This window comes from Tachypleus tridentatus, chromosome 12, assembly GCF_004210375.1.
Source record: "Tachypleus tridentatus isolate NWPU-2018 chromosome 12, ASM421037v1, whole genome shotgun sequence".
NCBI classification, from domain to species: domain Eukaryota; kingdom Metazoa; phylum Arthropoda; class Merostomata; order Xiphosura; family Limulidae; genus Tachypleus; species Tachypleus tridentatus.
In genome coordinates, this window is record NC_134836.1 from 127,331,135 (window position 1) to 127,356,699 (window position 25,565).

The 25,565-nt window shown below is 32.7% G+C and overlaps 1 protein-coding gene and 1 pseudogene across 2 annotated transcripts in view; one reads left to right on the forward strand and one right to left on the reverse strand.

Annotated features, from left to right (window-relative positions):
* Positions 1-7,638, forward strand: part of LOC143234650 (degenerin-like protein unc-105) — a 49,469-nt gene extending 41,831 nt beyond the window's left edge. Inside the window, exon 18 of the mRNA XM_076472162.1 lies at positions 7,292-7,638. Coding sequence (XP_076328277.1) covers positions 7,292-7,315 — 24 coding nt within the window. The 3' untranslated portion in view covers positions 7,316-7,638. The remainder of the gene's footprint in view (positions 1-7,291) is intronic.
* Positions 7,639-11,719: 4,081 nt separating this feature from the next.
* LOC143234649 (uncharacterized) overlaps positions 11,720-25,565 on the reverse strand; it is a 58,948-nt pseudogene continuing 45,102 nt past the window's right edge. The window contains exons 22-25 of the transcript XR_013018744.1: positions 21,698-21,774; positions 20,422-20,513; positions 18,991-19,128; positions 11,720-17,004 (exon numbers count right to left, since the gene is read on the reverse strand). The product of XR_013018744.1 is annotated as an uncharacterized LOC143234649 (transcript). The remainder of the gene's footprint in view (positions 17,005-18,990; positions 19,129-20,421; positions 20,514-21,697; positions 21,775-25,565) is intronic.

Genomic DNA, 25,565 nt, shown 5'->3' on the forward strand with positions numbered 1-25,565 from the left:
CGTGTGTTTGATTGTAACCAATACAAACCAAAATCAAGAATGTGGAATATTCGTGTGTTTGATTGTAACCAATGAAAACCAAAATCAAGAATGTGGAATATTCGTGTCTCTGATTGTAACCAATGAAAACCAAAATCAAGAATGTGGAATATTCGTGTCTCTGATTGTAACCAATACAAACCAAAATCAAGAATGTGGAATATTCGTGTCTCTGATTGTAACCAATACAAACCAAAATCAAGAATGTGGAATATTCGTGTGTTTGATTGTAATCAATGAAAACCAAAATCAAGAATGTGGAATATTCGTGTGTTTGATTGTAACCAATGAAAACCAAAATCAAGAATGTGGAATATTCATGTGTTTGATTGTAACCAATGAAAACCAAAATCAAGAATGTGGAATATTCATGTGTCTGATTGTAACCAATACAAACCAAAATCAAGAATGTGGAATATTCGTGTCTGATTGTAACCAATGAAAACCAAAATCAAGGATGTGGAATATTCGTGTGTCTGATTGTAACCAATACAAACCAAAATCAATAATGTGGAATATTCGTGTCTCTGATTGTAACCAATACAAACCAAAATCAAGAATGTGGAATATTCGTGTCTTTGATTGTAACCAATGAAAACCAAAATCAAAGATGTGGAATATTCGTGTGTTTGATTGTAACCAATGAAAACCAAAATCAAAGATGTGGAATATTCGTGTGTTTGATTGTAACCAATGAAAACCAAAATCCTTATATTCTCTTTATAAGATCCATAAAACTGTTCTGTGCATATCAGTTTATATCATATAATAGTTATAAAACACTTCCCTTTAAGCAAGTAAACCATTAGTGTGGTGTTCAATTGTTTATTATGTATTTAAACTTTATATTTATTTAGTGTTTAGATATTTACCAATATGTAATTTGTCCGCAGGTACTTTAGGCCTACGATACACACACTAATTAACCAAAAAATAATTTAGTTTCTACAAAATCACAATCTTTTAACGGCTAACGTTACATTTCCAGGAAGTAGATATTCAAGTTCTTTATTCTAAATGATACACTAAGTTCGGAAGACACGATACCAGGATGTCACTTCTTAATGGTAGGATGATATATCCTATTCATTTGGTTTTACACGTGTCAATAGCAGTACCGTATCCAAACAGTACTCGACCTCCATTGAATACACAAAGGAAGTTCAACTTCTCAACGTTGGTGAAATATTCAAATAACATTTTCACACAAGAACGATTGGTTACTAACTTTATTTTTTTGTTCATGGAAAACATCTTAGTAAACACCACAAGTAAATAGCTAAACTGTTTTTAACTACTGGTACAACCACAAAGTGTTTTTTCGTAATTGCAGAAAACTATACAGGAACAGTCACATCAAAGTAACATTTTGTTATTGACTTACGTAGATATAAAAAATCCCATTCCACGAGTCTCCCAAAGTGAAAGAAAAAGACAACACAAAAACACCCACAGATATGTACATACACACGTCAAGTCAGCAATATAAAACTTCATTTATATAAACAGGGAAGACAGCTTGTCACCTTTTAGTCTATTAAATGCCAAAATAAAAGAAAAAATATGTTTTCCCTGCACCCAAGTTGTTTTGGTTGAAAGGATGTTTTATGAAATTCTTAGCAACATGTCAAGCATGTTTAATAACACAACTTTCCTATCTTTAGTTCGAAACAATTCCAACAGGTAAAAGAAACTTGTAATGAACTGTTGTGACTGTACTTTGACTACTGGACACAGAATTAAGTAAAAATACATGTAAAACCATTATTGTTTTATTAAAAGTAAAATTTTCTTAAAGTGATACAGAATCTGGAAAACAAGTGATTAGTGCTCTAGCTTAGTGAAAAGGTTAAATATGTAAAGGTTAAACAAACCATGAACATAACTTTTTATATTGGCAGATTTATAACTTATCCAATAAAGCAAGGTAGACAATTAATTTAACCTACAAGTCAGAGGGTTTTAAATACATTCCTCTAAGTTGTGGCTCAAGGGTCCATGACTTTGTGGGTTCTTAGTAACAACTAACATACACAATAAATAGAAGGTTGTTATTACATGATGGGCTATCTGTACTCTGTCAGGAAGCTGAAACAACAATTTTTTTACTGTGAATCCGTAAAATTACCACCGACCTCCTGGCAGACAATGTGGGATTGACCGTCACATTATTACACCCCATGACTTTTACGGTAGGACAAAAATGTTTAGTGATTCTATTTGATTCAGCAGGTTGTGAGTCAAGTGCCCCAACCATTCTTTTTATGATCATATTGGAGAATCAAACCCAGTATTTTAGTGTTGTAATCCCATTAATTTACTGCTGCTCTCCACACTTAGTGTTATGTCAGGCAAAAACAAAACTATTTAACCTAATATGACCTGAGGACCCTGCCTACAGTGAATAGTATATTAACAATTTGGTACTTTATGAAAACACAGCAGTTTAAAAACCATAAGAGATATAAAAACTTTCTTAAATAATTTGAGGAAACTTATTAGTTCCCATAGTCTCCCAGGTGCCAACTAGAACAAGAGAAGGAATTGTTTTTCTGAACTTGAATGCTGTGAAAAATAGTCATAAATAAAACCACACTTGTAGCATCAACATAACAACAATTAATGTAATAATGGCTTGTTTCCAGAAGTCTTGTCTTAAACAACCTGTAGTGCAACCTGAGGGAAGTGTTACACATTTTGATAAAAGTTGAGATAAAGTGACCTCAACACACTAGATATTTGATAGAAAATTGCATTCTGTTTCAGAATAGTTTTATGCACTAGCCCTGAAACAGCTTCAAACATGAAATGTAGTTAATATAACTGTTTTATTCTTTTATTACAAAAATGTTCTCACCAGAAATTGTGTGTTTATAGTACACTCACATAATTCTCTCCACATTTTCTACTGGAAATATATCAATATATTCAATACAGCTAGAAGGATTATAAATAGATACTATTTTTACATAGTTATGAAGAAAAATTATACTTTATTGAAGAATTCTGTAATGATGGAACAAAAGTTGGGAAACCAACTTACTTTGTACCATAAACAACATAATACCATTTTACTTTACAAACTATATTCTGTTTTCAAATTGTAACTTTAAAGGTCATAAACCTGGACAACACCCCCAACATCACAAACACTGTATGAATGAAGACATCTAGTTCTGGACAACATCACAAACACTGTATGAATGAAGACATCTAGTTCTGGACAACATCACAAACACTGTATGAATGAAGACATCCAGTTCCTACTGGTGTTTAAGAACATCACACTACAGTAGACAGATCTGTGCACCGAACAACTGTAGGTGCAAGCTCCAGCCCAAGTTTAAATAAGATATTTTTGGTATTTTCAAGAATGTATCACTGGAGTTTTCATTCTGTCAGATCATTTTATTCATGGGCAAATGTAATTATTTAAAAAGCAAAAACTTTTACAAAACTTAATATTTTAGGGTAAAATAGAAAGTACAGAATTTACTACAAATAATTTAACTTTATAAATGAACACAGAAATATCTATTAGCCACCACATGTAAACTAAACTGAGGTGTGTTGTAGTCTAGAGTATGTATACAAAACTGAGGTATGTTGTAGTCTGAGAATAATAGACACAAGACTGGTAAGTTAGTTTAGTAATCAACACATTTATATATGTAAAAAGTTGTTTTTATAAACAAGTTCTAGAGCTACAATGTGTTTAATGTCCCTATTAAAGTTAAAACAAAATCAAGGATCAGTAAAACTGTGTTTCCTTCTATACATTTGTTAAAAATACTGTATTATTACAATAAGAAAGGAAACACAAGAAATCTGTTACAGTTTTTTCAGTGCATACAGCATTACTCATATAGTTTTATAATAAATGCTTGTCACACTTATGTCCACCTACTGAAAATAAAGACAGAACTGTTAAAATGACCACAAAAAAGTTAAAGTTAAATCCATTTAACAATCAAATAACGAGGTTACACAAACAAAATCTGTTAAACAAATAACGAGGTTACACACACATTAAATCTATTAATAAACAAATAACGAGGTTACACACACATTAAATCTGTTAATAAACAAATAACGAGGTTACGCACACATTAAATCTGTTAATAAACAAATAACGAGGTTACACACACATTAAATCTGTTAATAAACAAATAACGAGGTTACACACACATTAAATCTGTTAATAAACAAATAACGAGGTTACACAAACATAAAATCTGTTAATAAACAAATAACGAGGTTACACAAACATAAAATCTGTTAATAAACAAATAACGAGGTTACACAAACATAAAATCTGTTAATAAACAAATAACGAGGTTACACAAACATAAAATCTGTTAATAAACAAATAACGAGGTTACACACATACTGTTAATAAACAAATAACGAGGTTACGCACACATGAAATCTGTTAATAAACAAATAACGAGGTTACGCACACATGAAATCTGTTAATAAACAAATAACGAGGTTACGCACACATGAAATCTGTTAATAAACAAATAACGAGGTTAAATCAATAAACACAGGTTACATGAAATCTGTTAATAAACAAATAACGAGGTTACACACACATGAAATCTGTTAATAAACAAATAACGAGGTTATCTGTTAATAAACAAATAACGAGGTTACGCACACATGAAATCTGTTAATAAACAAATAACGAGGTTACGCACACATGAAATCTGTTAATAAACAAATAACGAGGTTACGCACACATGAAATCTGTTAATAAACAAATAACGAGGTTACTGTTAATAAACAAATAACGAGGTTACACACACATTAAATCTGTTAATAAACAAATAACGAGGTTACACACACACATTAAATCTGTTAATAAACAAATAACGAGGTTACGCACACATTAAATCTGTTAATAAACAAATAACGAGGTTACGCACACATTAAATCTGTTAATAAACAAATAATGAGATTACACACACATTAAATCTGTTAATAAACAAATAATGAGATTACACACACATTAAATCTGTTAATAAACAAATAATGACACATTACAATCTGTTAACAAATATTTAAATCTGTTAATAAACAAATAACGAGGTTACACACACATTAAATCTGTTAATAAACAAATAACGAGGTTACACACACATTAAATCTGTTAATAAACAAATAACGAGGTTACACACACATTAAATCTGTTAATAAACAAATAATGAGATTACACACACATTAAATCTGTTAATAAACAAATAATGAGATTACACACACATTAAATCTGTTAATAAACAAATAATGAGATTACACACACATTAAATCTGTTAATAAACAAATAATGAGATTACACACACATTAAATCTGTTAATAAACAAATAATGAGATTACACACACATTAAATCTGTTAATAAACAAATAATGAGATTACACACACATTAAATCTGTTAATAAACAAATAATGAGATTACACACACATTAAATCTGTTAATAAACAAATAATGAGGTTACACACACATTAAATCTGTTAATAAACTTCCACCTACAAGTACTTGTCAAATTTATTCAGAGCAAGTAAAAGTTCATGTTGGACACTCACACATACACCAAGCAGAAGAGTTGTTTAATGAATAGTTAGCTGGCACTGTACTTAACACTGTAACAAGAATGACATGTCCAACAATCACAGCATTGTTTAAATCTAACCATAAGGTTAAGCTTGATAAACACTGTAACTGTATTACTCTGACCACGGGCAGTGAGGTTATACATATATGCAAAGTTATACAGTTCTGATGAACTCTAAGCATTAATCTGACATGATCAGTTGAGAAACTTAACAATCCTATCCGAAACAAAAAACCTATTACCCTGCATTATTCTTCTAGAAATCCTTACCCTGAGACAATGGAGTTATACAATAAATTATTCTAATCTGACAATAAGATTATTTATAAACACCTGGTTATTCTGATCCTACAAAACAGAAATCTGAGACCTCAAGAACCAAACAGAGATTCCTGCCAGCCCAGTACTATTCTGATAAATATACTTCCATTTCAAGTACTAAAAACAAGTGCATATACTAGAATTAGACAGCAGATCAAACGAATTTAGTTCAACAATAAAAATTCCAACCTTACACTGAGAATAACTGTCAATACCTTTCTAAGAACTATACTGATTTAGTTACTCTGGGAAATAAACATAATTATAGTAACTTGCTTCACTATATGATTTAGTTACAGTTATCTACTGTTCAAGAAACATTCACACGCCGTATATTGCTGTCATCAACCGACCTGGATCTTCACACAAGAAACATTCACACACTGTATATTGCTGTCATCAACTGACCTGGATCTTCACACAAGAAACATTCACACACTGTATATTGCGGTCATCAACTGACCTGGATCTTCACACAAGAAACATTCACACACTGTATATTGCGGTCATTAACCGACCTGGATCTTCACACAAAAAACATTCACACACTGTATATTGCGGTCATTAACCGACCTGGATCTTCACACAAGAAACATTCACACACTGTATATTGCTGTCATCAACCGACCTGAATCTTCACACGCCGTATATTGCTGTCATCAACCGACCTGAATCTTCACACGCCGTATATTGCTGTCATCAACCGACCTGAATCTTCACACAAGAAACATTCACACGCCGTATATTGCTGTCATCAACCGACCTGAATCTTCACACAAGAAACATTCACACACCGTATATTGCTGTTATCAACTGACCTGAATCTTCACAAACATTATTAACAAAAAGACTCAGTTAAAAACGTTTAGAAAACCAAAATGTTTCAAAACAAATTACAATTTCTTCCCATATTTCATAAGCTTTAAGAATCATTTAACATATTTCTATACCACCAAACCACTACTATATTATGTGAAAAGTACCTTTGATAATCTAAACAAATATATAGTTTTATCAGTGTCACTTGTTGAAACAGTAAATATAATACTTTATACACTTATAACAATTAACTTGAGGTTTATAATGGCTACCTGACTTATGTAGCCTTCATAAGACTATTTTAAATGTATCCTTAGGACCTAACACAGAGCAGAAGAGAAATGTGTTCCTCCTTCATATTTTATAGCTAGTGTACACATGGTATTATTAAAGTTACATTAGATTGATTAAAGCAGACATGGTCTTGTACACTCATTTTATTGCTATCTTTGTTTGCTTTCATTATTAATGTTATCTTTGTATCTTTCTCTTAACCTAGAGAATTCAAAATGAGTCACTGTAGCTACGAGTCGACCATAGTTAGTTAGATGTCTACCATATCTTTGCAAGGCTTGTCAGCCCCGTGCTTCTGAAGTCCAGTTCTGAGCAGACAAGAGTAGTGACCAGCATCCCATGACAGGTTAATTCTCCAGCTAACAGATGACACCCATCATACAACATGGGCAAACTAAAACAAGAGTAGCGTCTTACTCAAGAGCCAGCCTCAAATCACAATCACCTGATTACAAATCCAAAGAGCTAAGCCATTAAGTAATGCTCTTCCCGTTTGCATAAACTAATAAAAATTAGTTGGGCAGTGAAATCACATCTCCCCAACTGATGAAAGTAATGTTGTCCAGAGTCATGAGCTAAGTAAGAAAAGGAATATCCATGACATCTCATATACAAATAAACAAATGATTTCCAAGCAATAAAACAGCACATTCAGTGACCTTATATATAACTTATCTAATAAGGAAAACAATAATCACAACTCTGAATTAACTAATACATTAAAACAATCAAAAACACTTCTCAATTTCTTTCCTGAACTTAAAAGAACTAGTTCACACTTTAACAATTATTTGTGTAAAGTTGATAATTGATACATTTAAAACATAGCTTTAAAAGACTTCTTCCAGTCTTTGTCACCATACATTTGTCAGTTTTTTTAAAATAAAAGCAACATTTCTACTTCTCCCATATTTTGATGAGGATATTTTTGGATATTTTCAAATACTGTTCTCAAATCATACTTTTTTACAAACATTAATCCAAGAAAATGACAAAATGTAAAATACATTTTCCATATTTTTTATGCATCAAGCAATTTTCCAGAATGAAGTACTTAAACTGTCTAGGTATGTACTTCATTTTATCACGTACAGGTTGCGAGTGGTGCCTAGACTCGAGTTTCTACGCTGCGTCTACTCTGATATGCTTCTGTTACATCAAGGTCTATTATAACCTTGACAGTTTCAAAACCTTTGTTAATAAACATTAAACAAAGAATTATCAATAAGATACAAGGTAAACCAGTTACAACTCTGTTTTGTGGCTATAAATTTCATTTCCAGTATGTCTGGAAACTGCTCTTGGTTTTAATCAATCTATCATAACACTGAGACCAAGTTATCAAAATATCACAGTTGCATGTGCTACAGTCATCGACACTTTAAAACTTAAATTTTATGTTAAAATAGTAGTTTGAAAAGTTAGAACTACTAAATACAATCTGGGTGATGTGAATCATGTACATGCATAGTTTTACTAATACATAATAACCAAGGATCCATGGTTTCTGTCAATATTATAACTATTCCCTGTATAGTTGTTCTGTGAATGGACAACACTTATAAACTTCGGTATAGTCATATATCCCTGCCACCTATACATTTCAAAACAATAAAACCATAATCACAAATTTACAAAACTTAACTGTTAGCTTCAACACAGATAATTGTACAAAACTGCCAATTTTTTAATACTATTGTTTGTTTATTTTTCATACTATATCTGTACAACATACAGTACTTCTCTTTTAGAAACTGTTCTGTTCATACATTGATATGTAGCGCCATCTGGGGGTTACAATACAGTTAGTTACATATGAATATCACAGTTGATACCCACACACCAGTCAAGTAACCTGGAGAAGTTTTGTAGTGATTGTCTGAGCTATCTAGATGTTAGCAGTGTTAATGTGGGTTCAGCTAGTTACTATATAAAAAACAAGTAACCTGGAGAAGTTTTGTAGTGATTGTCTGAGCTATCTAGATGTTAGCAGTGTTAATGTGGGTTCAGCTAGTTACTATATAAAAAACAAGTAACCTGGAGAGAAGTTTTGTAGTGATTGTCTGAGCTATCTAGATGTTAGCAGTGTTAATGTGGGTTCAGCTAGTTACTATATAAAAAAACAAGTAACCTGGAGAAGTTTTGTAGTGATTGTCTGAGCTATCTAGATGTTAGCAGTGTTAATGTGGGTTCAGCTAGTTACTATATAAAAAACAAGTAACCTGGAGAGAAGTTTTGTAGTGATTGTCTGAGCTATCTAGATGTTAGCAGTGTTAATGTGGGTTCAGTTAGTTACTATATAAAAAAACAAGTAACCTGGAGAAGTTTTGTAGTGATTGTCTGAGCTATCTAGATGTTAGCAGTGTTAATGTGGGTTCAGTTAGTTACTATATAAAAAACAAGTAACCTGGAGAAGTTTTGTAGTGATTGTCTGAGCTATCTAGATGTTAGCAGTGTTAATGTGGGTTCAGCTAGTTACTATATAAAAAACAAGTAACCTGGAGAAGTTTTGTAGTGATTGTCTGAGCTATCTAGATGTTAGCAGTGTTAATGTGGGTTCAGCTAGTTAGTATATAAAAAAACAAGTAACCTGGAGAAGTTTTGTAGTGATTGTCTGAGCTATCTAGATGTTAGCAGTGTTAATGTGGGTTCAGCTAGTTACTATATAAAAAACAAGTAACCTGGAGAGAAGTTTTGTAGTGATTGTCTGAGCTATCTAGATGTTAGCAGTGTTAATGTGGGTTCAGTTAGTTACTGTATAAAAAAACAAGTAACCTGGAGAAGTTTTGTAGTGATTGTCTGAGCTATCTAGATGTTAGCAGTGTTAATGTGGGTTCAGCTAGTTACTATATAAAAAAACAAGTAACCTGGAGAAGTTTTGTAGTGATTGTCTGAGCTATCTAGATGTTAGCAGTGTTAATGTGGGTTCAGCTAGTTACTATATAAAAAACAAGTAACCTGGAGAAGTTTTGTAGTGATTGTCTGAGCTATCTAGATGTTAGCAGTGTTAATGTGGGTTCAGCTAGTTACTATATAAAAACAAGTAACCTGGAGAAGTTTTGTAGTGATTGTCTGAGCTATCTAGATGTTAGCAGTGTTAATGTGGGTTCAGCTAGTTAGTATATAAAAAAACAAGTAACCTGGAGAAGTTTTGTAGTGATTGTCTGAGCTATCTAGATGTTAGCAGTGTTAATGTGGGTTCAGCTAGTTACTATATAAAAAAGAAGTAACCTGGAGAAGTTTTGTAGTGATTGTCTGAGCTATCTCGATGTTAGCAGTGTTAATGTGGGTTCAGCTAGTTACTATATAAAAAACAAGTAACCTGAAGAGAAGTTTTGTAGTGATTGTCTGAGCTATCTAGATGTTAGCAGTGTTAATGTGGGTTCAGCTAGTTACTATATAAAAAACAAGTAACCTGGAGAAGTTTTGTAGTGATTGTCTGAGCTATCTCGATGTTAGCAGTGTTAATGTGGGTTCAGCTAGTTACTATATAAAAAACAAGTAACCTGAAGAGAAGTTTTGTAGCGATTGTCTGAGCTATCTAGATGTTAGCAGTGTTAATGTGGGTTCAGTTAGTTACTGTATAAAAAACAAGTAACCTGGAGAAGTTTTGTAGTGATTGTCTAAGCTATCTAGATGTTAGCAGTGTTAATGTGGGTTCAGCTAGTTACTATATAAAAAAGTTGATATTTTAAATAGTTTACATTGCTATACCAGAAATGTTAGCAATCTACTTGGCATATTATTAAATGTACATCCACATAATGTATTATAATCAATACTTTGAATAGTTGTTTTTTTTTTCACTTGTAAATTATTTAAGTTCTTGTTGGTCAGTATTGTTAAGTATTACTGTACTTAAAATAGTCTTGCCCCATGCTATATGGCACTTTCTGACTGGATCACGTTGTACATAGGTTGGTGGCATAGACTTTGCAACCTGACCAATCAGTAGATGAATTGACCTCAGTAAGCAGTGTAAAACAATAATGTGTGTTCTTGGACTTTTAAAATTGTTTTTTTAAACCTATGTGGATTTACAAAATTTTCCAAAAATAATTCCCATATCTGAAAACTTTAAATAATATATCCCAATGTATGGGAACTCTATAATAGTTACGTAAAAACTGAGAAGTTGCATCACAGTTTGGAATTAACCAACGATTTTAGAGCAACAAATGTCAACTATTGAAATTATAGTTAACAGTAAGCAGTGACACAGGAACTGACCAATAAAATTCAATATTGAAAAACCATCTAGTAACAAAGGTAAGTGTTGAGGGAGCAAGGGAAAAAAAATAAGTTTGTCAAGTTTCACCACAGCTACAAATTTCAAGATAGCAGAATCAAGTCTGCATATTAACATTAAGATACCAATAAAGAAAGTTCCACAGTCAAGTAACTCAGGGAAATGGTTTACATCTAGTATTTCTGAATGTGACATACAGATGGCAGCTGAGAAGGCCCTGCTAACAGTGTGAGGTCCACTTCTCTATCCATTTCTTGACTAGAGTCTTATCAATTCACAGCTACAATGTAACACTACTTGTTTACACTCTAAATGAAAATACATATAATAATTAGTATAAAAAGAAACAACACTATAGTAAGCATACAAACAAAACTCACAGGATTTGTGTTTGACAGCTCTTTATTTGTACAATACTTAAATAAAACAATTGAATGAACATGTTCAGTCTAAGTTTTGGAAAGTAAATACTTTATGTAAAATACCTCACCAAAACTCCTATGCAGTAAACTTTTGGTAATTTAGAACTTGGTTTATATACACAGAAATACATTTAATACAATACTGACATGAAATGCTATTTCATTTTTTGAAGTTAGAGGCTGTATTTCTCAATAAATGTGTTACTCTTTGGAAGATTGAACTTTATAAAAATATGGCACATTCAAGAACAAAGCTCACAATTTTCTATGAATTTAAACCAAGAATTTCTAAAAAAATAACAATCACCAAAAACTACAAAACAAAAACTCTTCAATCAAAACTGTAATTACCACCATGTGTTAAAAGTAGGTGTACAAGGTTAACACACTGGTTATGAACATCTTACCAAAGAGAGACAGAAAACAAAAACTCTTCAATCAAAACTGTAATTACCACCATGTTTTAAAAGTAGGTGTACAAGGTTAACACACTGGTTATGAACATCTTACCAAAGAGAGACAGAAAACAAAAACTCTTCCCAGCACATGTTAGCACTTTAAAAGTTAAATGTTTTCCTTTCTAGCTACTAGGTTGGTAACTAAAGTGAACATTTTCCTAGACTGAAAATGTATTTACAAAAATACTTACCTCCACTGATAATATAATTGTTCTTTAACACTGACTTTGTCTACCTAAACATTTGGTCTTACATATTCCACTTAAACACCCTTAGCAATATCTAATTTCCAAATTTCTCCACCCTCATTAGTGTGCCCTCTGACCTGGTAGTATATACAAGTACCTCACTCAGATAATGTCATCACTAATTTCCAAATTTCTCCACCCTCAGTGTGCCCTCTGACCTGGTACTGTATACAAGTACCTCACTCAGATAATGTCATCACTAATTTCAAGACTGATACTGGCTTTGAGTGGGGAGACAGGATATGATTGTCACTGGAGTTAAGTATTACTTGAAATACATTTTCACCTTAGGAAATTGATAAAACATACTCATCATTTATTGACAGAATCCCAAGTCTGTACAGACATGATCCATACAGAATATGGGGAAGTCATACTACATCCAGAATAGGTATGTTCTTTACCCAGAACTGTAACAAGTAAATAGTGCACAAGTAATCATTATTATAGGCCTCCACAACACTTGGTCCTTATAATCCTACACTGGACTGCAGTGTCATAGATATGTATATTTTTGATTGGATTCCAACCTGTAGCCACAACAGTGATGTGTTGAATCACAAGAGTGTAAGCAACACAGAAGTAGACTTTCTTCTTCACATGAAGAGCAACATCCCAGTTTGGGAATGATGTACACTTAACCAAACTTATCCTCAATAAAGGGGCACAGAGTATTCTACTTATAATGCAGCATGTAATATGTTGTAAAATAGAACAGTAAAGACAAAACATATAATTTGATTTGCACTAGTTATTCAATGCTAGCTAAATAACTGAAATATTTCATAGAGGGAAAGACTGACTTCTCACTTGTCTCAATCCAACAACCCATGTACTTTTGGTCAGGCCAATCTTTATCAAGGATAAGCCTGAAAGAAATGTCTACCTTCTACAAGTCTTGTCTAATTAAACCCATGTACTTTTGGTTGGCCCAATCTCTATCAGGGATAAGCCTGAAGAAAAGTCTAGCTTCTAAAAGTCTTGACCCAATAATCTAAGTGTTTTATGACTGACCAATTTCTTCATCAGTCAAAAAGAAGAGTACACATTCTGAAAGCATTGTGTTTAATGTTTCGTAATGTGAATAGTTACTTATTACAATGTTCAGAATGGACAGATTGATCTAGTGTTTAGAAAGACAGAAAAAAATAAGTGCTAATCACTGGGTGAAAAGTAGTAGAACATAAAGTTACAGTGGGGTTGTACCCTAACACGGGTACTACACATCACACACAGACAAAACTAGGGTATCTATACAACTATTGTTCAGTCACAGCACCAAGTCAATGACATGTACATGAAAGAGGAATGCAAGAGTCAGCTTTTGTCTTTTTAAGATTAACAAAGACATCCATGAGTACACCACACATGTGAAAAATCATACCCTCTTCACATATTACAGTTTACCAGAGGTACATCAGATATGAAAACTACAGAAAATATACGTTTGAATGTTAAAACAAATGAAATTTTCAATGGCAACAAATACTGTTAAGTTAAACAGTCATCGGCCCACATGACTACCCAATATCACAAGACCTATTCATCAAATCAGTCTTTTAATAATAGCCCAATATTTTAACAGTATCTACAGTACCAAAGGAACTATGGGAGAGATACATATATGTATCTACCACACGGTATAATCAGGCACTTTTATTTTTAATCTTAAAAACAAATAAAACTCCAAAAAGCGGAGGCTTACACATTTGTTAAATAAAGCTGATATCCTTCTATATAGTTACATATTTATAATGTCTACTGAGCAGGTTAAAATAAATCAGCTTTGCAAAGAAACTGGAAATATAGAAGATACCACTGACCAAAAACCATTTTGTTTAAAATTAATGTTAAAACAAAACAAACAAATTGTGGAAGTGGGTTTTGAATGACCAGGGTTAATTTTCTATGATTTCTTACACTTTATCTTAGTTTTCTAACCTTACCACTTTCTTTGTCATATGACTATAAATATTTCTCAAGTATAATTTGGTTTTACGGTCAACACTTGTGGGCATGTATATTTTAGTTGTATGTAGCTTATAAGTTCCTTAAATGAACTTAATGAGATATCTTCTTTCATGCTTTCAATATAGGTTCAGAATTCATGATAAAACAAACATTCTGTATGGTATTAAGTCAAAAGTCATGGAATGTCAGCAGCATCATTAATTGGTACTTGTGCAAAACACTAAAGCCTAAGTTATCTTTCAGATATTAGACACCTAACAAGCATGATTCGTAAAATATCATAATAGAAAAAAAACAAACATACACACACACACACCTTAAGAGCACACAAAAATCAGATGAGACACAAACAAAGACAGTTGAGAAATCTGCAAACTAAAGAACTGAACCTTGAGAGAGAAGCAGTTTTATAAAGTTTTTTTTTAAATATGCAAACCTGAGTTTAAAAACGTCTTCACTTGTACTATACTACAGCTTATACAGAACATCTTTGGTGAGTCAGAATATCTTTCAGCCTCTATTTTCAAGTAGATCATGACACATATAATTCATTAAAAATAGAGTAACTGTAAATCATAATTATACACATTTCTTAATAAGCTCATAAAATCCATAACCTTAAAAGGAATACCCAATTTATTGCACAAAACTTTGCTATTAACTTTCACTGTACATCAGCAAGTATTGGTAAAAATAACATTATTCTGAAAGAGAAATCATTACAATAAACAAGTCATCACACACAGATTAAAATAATTAATATATACTGACAAACATTATTACACTGTAAAACCATCCTTGTTTCATGTACCACAATAAGAAGACTCCTTTTGTTGGATTATAGGATGATAAGAAAGTTATTATATATGGACAGTTAGAGTAAAGATATATGCAGTGAGACAAAGGTCAATAAGAAATGTTTTAGGATGTAGTATGAAAAGTGGTTTTTTTTTAAATTACATAAGACAACAATCTGACTTCATGTTCTGTAAGCTATATAACAATCTGACTTCATGTTCTGTGAGCTATATAAATTCCATAAAGTACTACTGTTACTAGCGAGGAGAAAAATATTCTTTGATACATAATTGGATAATTTATTTACTTGTTAACCTTAATTTTAAAATTTTGTCAAATAGAAGGATTATTCCATTTTATAAAACTGATAAATCTTGTGGATTCATTGAAACTAAGAAAGAGAGACAGAAAATGAATAAGCAATACGAGCAGAACTTGTTTCAGAGGAATTATTCTTACATCTGTGATTTCTATACATTTTAGTTATTTCATAGTTTTTACTTGCTTGTGTCACAACTTTCTGAGTATGGTTTATTTTTAGGTTTTTTGAAACTAGATGATTGCAGAGCTTGTAAATTAAGTCTTAATATCTATTTGTTTAAGTTAATTATAACCACAAACCAATAAAACAAACAACAGGAGGAAAGTTACCAAATTGAATGGATAAATTTCTCTTGTACAAACACAGCCTGTTAAATTTTAATTCTCTCTACCTGGAAAGAAGAGTGGGTTCCTTAAAGCTACAAGGCACTACAAGGGAATTTCTGTTTAGAAAGCTATTAGTTCATAACCTGAGAGTTAACACCAAAATGTAATACATTCTTATCATCTGTGGGCTTTGTGTGGAACTCATGGCTCTGAGCCATAAGGATTGGCATCACAGACAAACAGGTACTGAACATATTCTCTCAAGGTCACAAGACATACTAAGTGTCTCCTATATTAAAAGCAATGGCACATTTCATAACAATATTAAAACTTCTCCAAATACACTGAAGTATCCTGATGCATGGTTACACCTGAAAAAGGCCTGTTCACGACTACAAGTGTTTATGCACCAAATCAATGAGAATTACGTCGTGAAATGAAATTTAGTCTGTGTTTCCCAGTCACTTGAAAAGATAAGCGTCTTAAAGAGTGTTTTACTTCTTCTGATCAATATACCTGTAAAGGTTTGGTATGGCCAGGACTTAACAATAATTGCAATTTATTTTCAGAAAGAAAAAACAATCAGTTAAAATTTATTCAGGAACATTTCATATAGTATATATATAAACCTCAGTAATAATAATAAAACACAAATAATTCAAGTAAACACATCCTTTTTGTTGTTGTTTTCATTTGGCAGAAATTTTGGACTGACCGGAATAGGACAACTCTAGTTTGATATGACAACAGTTGGTTCACATTAACATCTGTGACAAATACCATACTATATATATGTATATATGTACAAAACAGGCATATACAGAAAAACAATCATATACCATTACTTGCACCAAAGAAAGGACACATATTAAACTTACATGTACATTTCTTTCATACATATATTCAATTAACAACTCTAATTACTACTATTTCTCACATTCTGTCTGTCTGATCCTGATGTGGTAGTTAAGATCCCTCCAGCAGGTTTGGGCTGGACCTAGAAACCTATTAGTAGTATTCAGAGTCCGAACTCTGATAAGACCCGGAGTATTCTTTGTTTTCTAGACTACTGGATGGACTTTCTGATCGCCCATTGGAAGGCCTATCGAAACAGTGACTTAAACCTAGAAAAGTGAATAATTTACATTTTTATTAATGATTGTCAAAATTAGGCTACCGTCCAAATCTCAAAACATTCAACTGTGTCCATTAAAAATAAGACTTACTGTGTACAGATACACTATTAAAAAATGTATAACTGTAGTTTATTTTTTAAATTCACATAATTATGTTATATCCATTTCAAAATTTGTGAAAGTTTATTACATTTGACATAATTTTAAAAGATGAACCTCAGACATTAAATGAAGTCTAATATTCAAATAATATCCACCAAAACTTTTAGCTTGCCATAATAACAACAACAACAAAGTCAGAAAACAAACTAAAGTACTGGAAATGAATACAAACAAATTTATTTGTAACCCTTCATCATTCCATAAACAAGCAAGATTTGTGTAAAAAAAATTACAAACTATTAGATATAGACTTACTGTTGTTTTGTAGCTTGGATTTAACAAGTTGAGAAGAGAAACTTGTACAACATAAACTGCACAATGAAACAAGGACGCTACTTTTCACCTGCTTCTAACACATGCACAAATTATAAACTACACGAAAATCAAATCTTTGTCAGGCTTATTTTTCTCACTGGATGTTTATCCACACCAGCATTTCACATCAATGTCTTAAAGTTCCTATAATATTATATAATAACTCCAGAAATATTAACACTTAAGCAAACAACCTGACATGCTGGTAGTGACATTAATACCACAGCTACAAAGTAACCTGACATGCTAGTAGTGACATTAATACCACAGCTACAAAGTAACCTGACATGCTGGTAGTGACATTAATACCACAGCTACAAAGTAACCTGACATGCTGGTAGTGACATTAATACCACAGCTACAAAGTAACCTGACATGCTGGTAGTGACATTAATACCACAGCTACAAAGTAACCTGACATGCTGGTAGTGACATTAATACCACAGCTACAAAGTAACCTGACATGCTGGTAGTGACATTAATACCACAGTTAGAAAGTAACCTGACATGCTAGTAGTGACATTAATACCACAGCTACAAAGTAACCTGACATGCTGGTAGTGACATTAATACCACAGCTACAAAGTAACCTGACATGCTGGTAGTGACATTAATACCACAGCTACAAAGTAACCTGACATGCTGGTAGTGACATTAATACCACAGCTACAAAGTAACCTGACATGCTGGTAGTGACATTAATACCACAGCTTGAAAGTAACCTGACATGCTGGTAGTGACATTAATACCACAGCTTGAAAGTAACCTGACATGCTAGTAGTGACATTAATACCACAGCTTGAAAGTAACCTGACATGCTAGTAGTGACATTAATACCACAGCTTGAAAGTAACCTGACATGCTAGTAGTGACATTAATACCACAGCTTGAAAGTAACCTGACATGCTAGTAGTGACATTAATACCACAGCTTGAAAGTAACCTGACATGCTAGTAGTGACATTAATACCACAGCTAGAAAGTAACCTGACATGCTAGTAGTGACATTAATACCACAGCTAGAAAGTAACCTGACATGCTAGTAGTGACATTAATACCACAGCTAGAAAGTAACCTGACATGCTAGTAGTGACATTAATACCACAGCTACAAAGTAACCTGACATGCTAGTAGTGACATTAATACCCCAGCTACAAAGTAACCTGACATGCTGGTAGTGACATTAATACCACAGCTACAAAGTAACCTGACATGCTGGTAGTGACATTAATACCACAGCTACAAAGTAACCTGACATGCTAGTAGTGACATTAATACCACAGCTACAAAGTAACCTGACATGCTAGTAGTGACATTAATACCACAGCTACAAAGTAACCTGACATGCTAGTAGTGACATTAATACCACAGCTACAAAGTAACCTGACATGCTAGTAGTGATATAAAGAAACAACTGATGCAGCTCAACTATTGTATAACCTTAACATTTGAAACAATTATTTCTTGCATCCTGTTATAGATAAACTAGAATACTTACGGCATCTTGGTGAGAAACTATCTAATCTAATGGAATGGAAAGACGTAGGAGTGGCACTTAATGGCATCACAGCTAATATCAGAGCTAAGCACTCTGCTACATCACTGTCCCTTGCACAGGAGAGGGCAGGAGTGTGGCCTGTTATGTATATATTTTATTAGTTGAAAGACTCTTGGTTTATTAACTACTATTCTTCATACTGCTGTTTTATTCTGTAGTTCTCTCATATTTTTGAGCTGATATTATGGACATCTACTTTGATTTACTGAAATTAGCACAATAAACACAAACTTTTCTGATAAAGATACTCAAAGTGCAATGATTTTTTTTGTTCTATTGTAGCAAAATAATTTCAAAACAACACAGCACATGAAGTCTGATTCGTACAACTGAACTTTGGGTTAGCATGAAATGAAAAAATTTGTGATAAAATTCTACAAAGTCAACAGTTGCTTTTAACATATACAGATTTTCTCTCAACTCATGGCTCACAAAGACAGTGTAGGTCTATTTTTAAACACAGACAGCACGTGAAGTCTGACCTATACAACCAACCTTTCTGTTAACACGAAATGAATAAAAATTGTATGAAATTTTAACACAAAACTTGTCAATTAATTTTAACTTATATAAACTTTTCTCAACTCATGCCTCAGTAAAATAGCATAGGTCTACAAAAGAAACTCCAGAATAGCTACACTTTTTTTTTTTTCTTTTACAGTGTTTTGAACCAACAATCTGTGAAATTAGGGTAGTGAAAAAGTAAAATCAGTCTTAAATAAAGTTTTATTCTGAAATTTACACTTATAAATAATCCAATTTACTCTAAGAACCAAAAATGTCTTCACACATTTTAGTTTATAATTGCTTTTATACTGCCTAGCTGATAATGCTAAATGGTCTTCTATGGAGGTTCAAATCCCAAATTCTGAACCAACAGTTGAATAAAATAAATAGTTTGTATTATTATTATTATTTAAAAGAACCAAATTTGACTTTTTTTGAACTGCTAGTCAAGCCTTTTTCATTTGATATCAAATATTAAAAATTTCAGAAGTTTCAAACGCACTGCTAACTGAATTAAAATATAATCCATTTTAAGGCTTTTAAATTTTCAACTTTGAAATTATCTCAGATTTCAAAAACTTGTACAGAAAGAAAAACAAATTTTAAAGTAATTATACTTTTTTCTTCTCTAAGCCCATGCCACAAAGAAATTCATTTTTATTTTAATATGAAAAAAAGCCCAAACTTGTGAAACTACAGTGATGAAGCCAATTTGCTATTTAACTGCATTTTTCCAATTATAATCTAATGAGTCTAAATACAGATATTTCAATTTTGTATAAACAACTAAATAAATGAAAAGTCACAAAAATATATTAGTAAATTAAATGTGTGACATTTCTTTTCTAGAACGTATGGACTTACCATTTTTATCTGTTGCTAAGACATTGGCACCTTTGAGCAAGAGAGTTTGGGTAACTGTTATGAGACCATTTCTGGCTGCTATATGCAAAGGCCTTGGAAAACAAAAAACAATAACACAATTAACAAATATGTTAAATTAATAACATAAAAAAGTTGAAAAAGCCCTCAGTTAAGCAGAGGTTCTTTCATTGTGACCTAAAAATAAGAATGGGTGTCAATGCTTCCTGCAAAATATTTCTAAATTATTTACTGACCAATCAACAAATGTATTTATATTTTAGAATGTATATGTTGTACATGTAGAAAACAGCAATGGGTGCTGTATGTGTACGTTTTCTTATTGCAAAGCCACATCGGGCTATCTGCTGAGCCCACCGAAGGGAATCAAATCCCAGATTTTAGCATTGTAAATCTGGAGACATACTATTGTATTAGCAGGGGACAGGTCCTGTATGTATATATTGTACATGTAGAAAACAGTGATGGGTCCTGTATGTATATGTAGAAAACAGTAATCGGTCCTGTATGTATATGTAGAAAACAGTAATGGGTCCTGTATGTAAGAATAATTTTTCTGTTATTAAAGATATTGTAAAATAAAAAACTCTTTGAAATTCAATAGGCAGAACTTTAACAACTAGCATCAGTTCAGAAAATCAGGATTACTAGTTACAGAAAATTAGGAATGGTTAAGGGTGATGACCAAACCATGATACTGTAACTCCATGGTCTTCACTGATCTCTTGACCATGATACTGTAACCCCATGGTCTTCACCAATCTCTTGAGTCTCATAGAAAATTCACAATTTTATAAGCACCTGGTCTCATTAATTTTGTTTGATTAAAAACTAAACACAAATATAATATTTAACTTTATAAAACCTTAATATTATAGATGTACTTAAATGATATGTTATCAATCCATAGGTGGACAACACCACTGATATTTATGAGAAAATGTTTTGTTTGTTCATCAATATATCTAACCTTTCTCAAATAAAAATTAAACACAAATTTACAGTTACCAGAAAGCATCTTTCTGCTGTTAGAAGGTTCTTTAAGTTAAATACTTCTGGACTACCTAACTTGAAATGAAATCTACACAGGAATGCTGTTCGAGTTACAAGTTCAAAAACTTCCTCACTATAAATAAAAATGTGTACCTAATTTGACCTAAGGGTAAACTAGTTAAGAATATAGTTGGCATCCTGTGATTTAAAACTGAGATAATTAATTAAAGAATATGTTATTTCTATGTAAAAAATACACACTTACGTCTTCAGGTCAGTGTTGGTCATGTTCACTATGCTGTCACATTTCTCTAAAAGTACAAGTGCTACTGGTTCTTGATTCTGAAAAATTTGAAAATAAACCACTTACTTATCAAAAAAATATACCTTAGAGGCTGTTTAAGAAACAACCAAACAAGTTACAAATATACCTTAGAGGCTGTTTAAGAAACAACCAAACAAGTTACAAATATACCTTAGAGGCTGTTTAAGAAACAACCAAACAAGTTACAAATATACCTTAGAGGCTGTTTAAGAAACAACCAAACAAGTTACAAATATACCTTAGAGGCTGTTTAAGAAACAACCAAACAAGTTACAAATATACCTTAGAGGCTGTTTAAGAAATAACCAAACAAGTTACAAATATACCTTAGAGGCTGTTTAAGAAAGAACCAAACAAGTTACAAATATACCTTAGAGGCTGTTTAAGAAAGAACCAAACAAGTTACAAATATACCTTAGAGGCTGTTTAAGAAATAACCAAACAAGTTACAAATATACCTTAGACGCTGTTTAAGAAATAACCAAACAAGTTACAAATATACCTTAGACGCTGTTTAAGAAATAACCAAACAAGTTACAAATATACCTTAGAAGCTGTTTAAGAAATAACCAAACAAGTTACAAATATACCTTAGAAGCTGTTTAAGAAATAACCAAACAAGTTACAAATATACCTTAGAAGCTGTTTAAGAAATAACCAAACAAGTTACAAATATACCTTAGAAGCTGTTTAAGAAATAACCAAACAAGTTACAAATATACCTTAGAAGCTGTTTAAGAAATAACCAAACAAGTTACAAATATACCTTAGAGGCTGTTTAAGAAATAACCAAACAAGTTACAAATATACCTTAGAGGCTGTTTAAGAAATAACCAAACAAGTTACAAATATACCTTAGAGGCTGTTTAAGAAATAACCAAACAAGTTACTTCTTTCAAAAAATGTTTTTAATAGGATGTGACTTACAACTGATACTCTTCTGTGAAAATAATTTAGACATGTTACAGTTAAAATATCTTAAGGCCTGACAATATATTCCAAACTCAAGATCAAATGGATATTAGCAAACAAAAAAAACCTTCTGATATGTTTGCTAAAACACTCATCAGTTTTCCATTATACAGAGCTGATGTTGTTCTTTTGTAATGTGGCACACTATTCACAGCAAACACATTTTTACCGACCATTATTTAACAATTATAAGCTTGAAAGAACTTTGGTTCAAGAACTGAAATCTACAAAGCCTCTTAGAAAAATGAATTTTACAGTTATTGAAGTAGTTACTATAGCAGTTGAGAATATGGTGGAGAATCATTTAATAGATTGAACCACATATAAAAACTGTTTGAACAGCCCTCTTAACATAAACCTAATAAAACAATTAAGAACAGACACAGGCTGTTAAAACCTAAAACAGCAATGTGACAATTAAATGTGATTTCATATATTTCTAGGAATCTATACAAGGGTTATCTGTGTTATTCAGCCGTAACAGGGGATTGATGGACTGAAGGTAAGACAGCTAGACAACAGCATCTACTATTGTCCCAATCCCTCTCTGACAGGATAATGAAATGTTACTGTTACTCTTATAGTACGCTTGCAGCACAGAGTGGAGTGTGTGTCAAGAGAAAATGACCCAGAGATCTTATGGATCATAACCTATCACGTTAAAGCTGATAAAGAAAATAGTATTGTTGGATATATATACATCTGATTACATTAACCAGAGAAACAATATTCAGGTGAAAAACCAAATTCTATAAATTAAATAAAAATCCCATTAACATTACAAAATTACAGTTATAAACCAAAAGCTACAAATAGACACTGAGTTACCTATAACACAACTATCTGACTGCTACACCGAGACACTGAGTTACCTATTACATAATTATCTGACTGCTACAACTAGAGCCTGAGTTACCTATGACACAACTATCTGACTGCTACAACTAGAACCTGAGTTACCTATGACACAATTATCTGACTGCTACAACTAGAACCTGAGTTACCTATGACACAACTATCTGACTGCTACAACTAGAACCTGAGTTACCTATGACACAACTATCTGACTGCTACAACTAGAACCTGAGTTACCTATGACACAACTATCTGACTGCTACAACTAGAACCTGAGTTACCTATGACACAACTATCTGACTGCTACAACTAGAACCTGAGTTACCTATGACACAACTATCTGACTGCTACAACTAGAACCTGAGTTACCTATGACACAACTATCTGACTGCTACAACTAGAACCTGGGTTACCTGTGACACAACTATCTGACTGCTACAACTAGAACCTGAGTTACCTATGACACAACTATCTGACTGCTACAACTAGAACCTGGGTTACCTATGACACAACTATCTGACTGCTACAACTAGAACCTGAGTTACCTATGACACAACTATCTGACTGCTACAACTAGAACCTGAGTTACCTATGACACAACTATCTGACTGCTACAACTAGAACCTGAGTTACCTATGACACAACTATCTGACTGCTACAACTAGAACCTGAGTTACCTATGACACAACTATCTGACTGCTACAACTAGAACCTGAGTTACCTATGACACAACTATCTGACTGCTACAACTAGAACCTGAGTTACCTATGACACAACTATCTGACTGCTACAACTAGAACCTGAGTTACCTATGACACAACTATCTGACTGCTACAACTAGAACCTGAGTTACCTGACACAACTATCTGACTGCTACAACTAGAACCTGAGTTACCTGACACAACTATCTGACTGCTACAACTAGAACCTGAGTTACCTGACACAACTATCTGACTGCTACAACTAGAACCTGAGTTACCTGACACAACTATCTGACTGCTACAACTAGACACTGAGTTACCTATAACACAACTATCTGACTGCTACAACTAGACACTGAGTTACCTATAACACAACTATCTGACTGCTACAACTAGAACCTGAGTTACCTATGACACAATTATCTGACTGCTACAACTAGAACCTGAGTTACCTATGACACAACTATCTGACTGCTACAACTAGAACCTGAGTTACCTATGACACAACTATCTGACTGCTACAACTAGAACCTGAGTTACCTATGACACAACTATCTGACTGCTACAACTAGAACCTGAGTTACCTACAACACAACTATTTGACTGCTACAACTAGAACCTGAGTTACCTACAACACAACTATTTGACTGCTACAACTAGAACCTGAGTTACCTACAACACAACTATTTGACTGCTACAACTAGAACCTGAGTTACCTACAACACAACTATTTGACTGCTACAACTAGAACCTGAGTTACCTACAACACAACTATTTGACTGCTACAACTAGAACCTGAGTTACCTACAACACAACTATTTGACTGCTACAAGTAGAGCCTGAGTTACCTACAACACAACTATTTGACTGTTACAACTAGAACCTGAGTTACCTACAACACAACTATTTGACTGCTACAACTAGAACCTGAGTTACCTACAACACAACTATTTGACTGCTACAAGTAGAACCTGAGTTACCTACAACACAACTATTTGACTGCTACAAGTAGAACCTGAGTTACCTACAACACAACTATTTGACTGCTACAACTAGAACCTGAGTTACCTACAACACAACTATCTGACTGCTACAACTAGAACCTGAGTTACCTATAACACAAGTATCTGACTGTTACAACTAGAACCTGAGTTACCTATAACACAAGTATCTGACTGTTACAACTAGAACCTGAGTTACCTATAACACAACTATCTGACAATACATCATGAAGGCTGCCATGTTAACACACTTCATTCTAATGTAATGATAAATTTGGT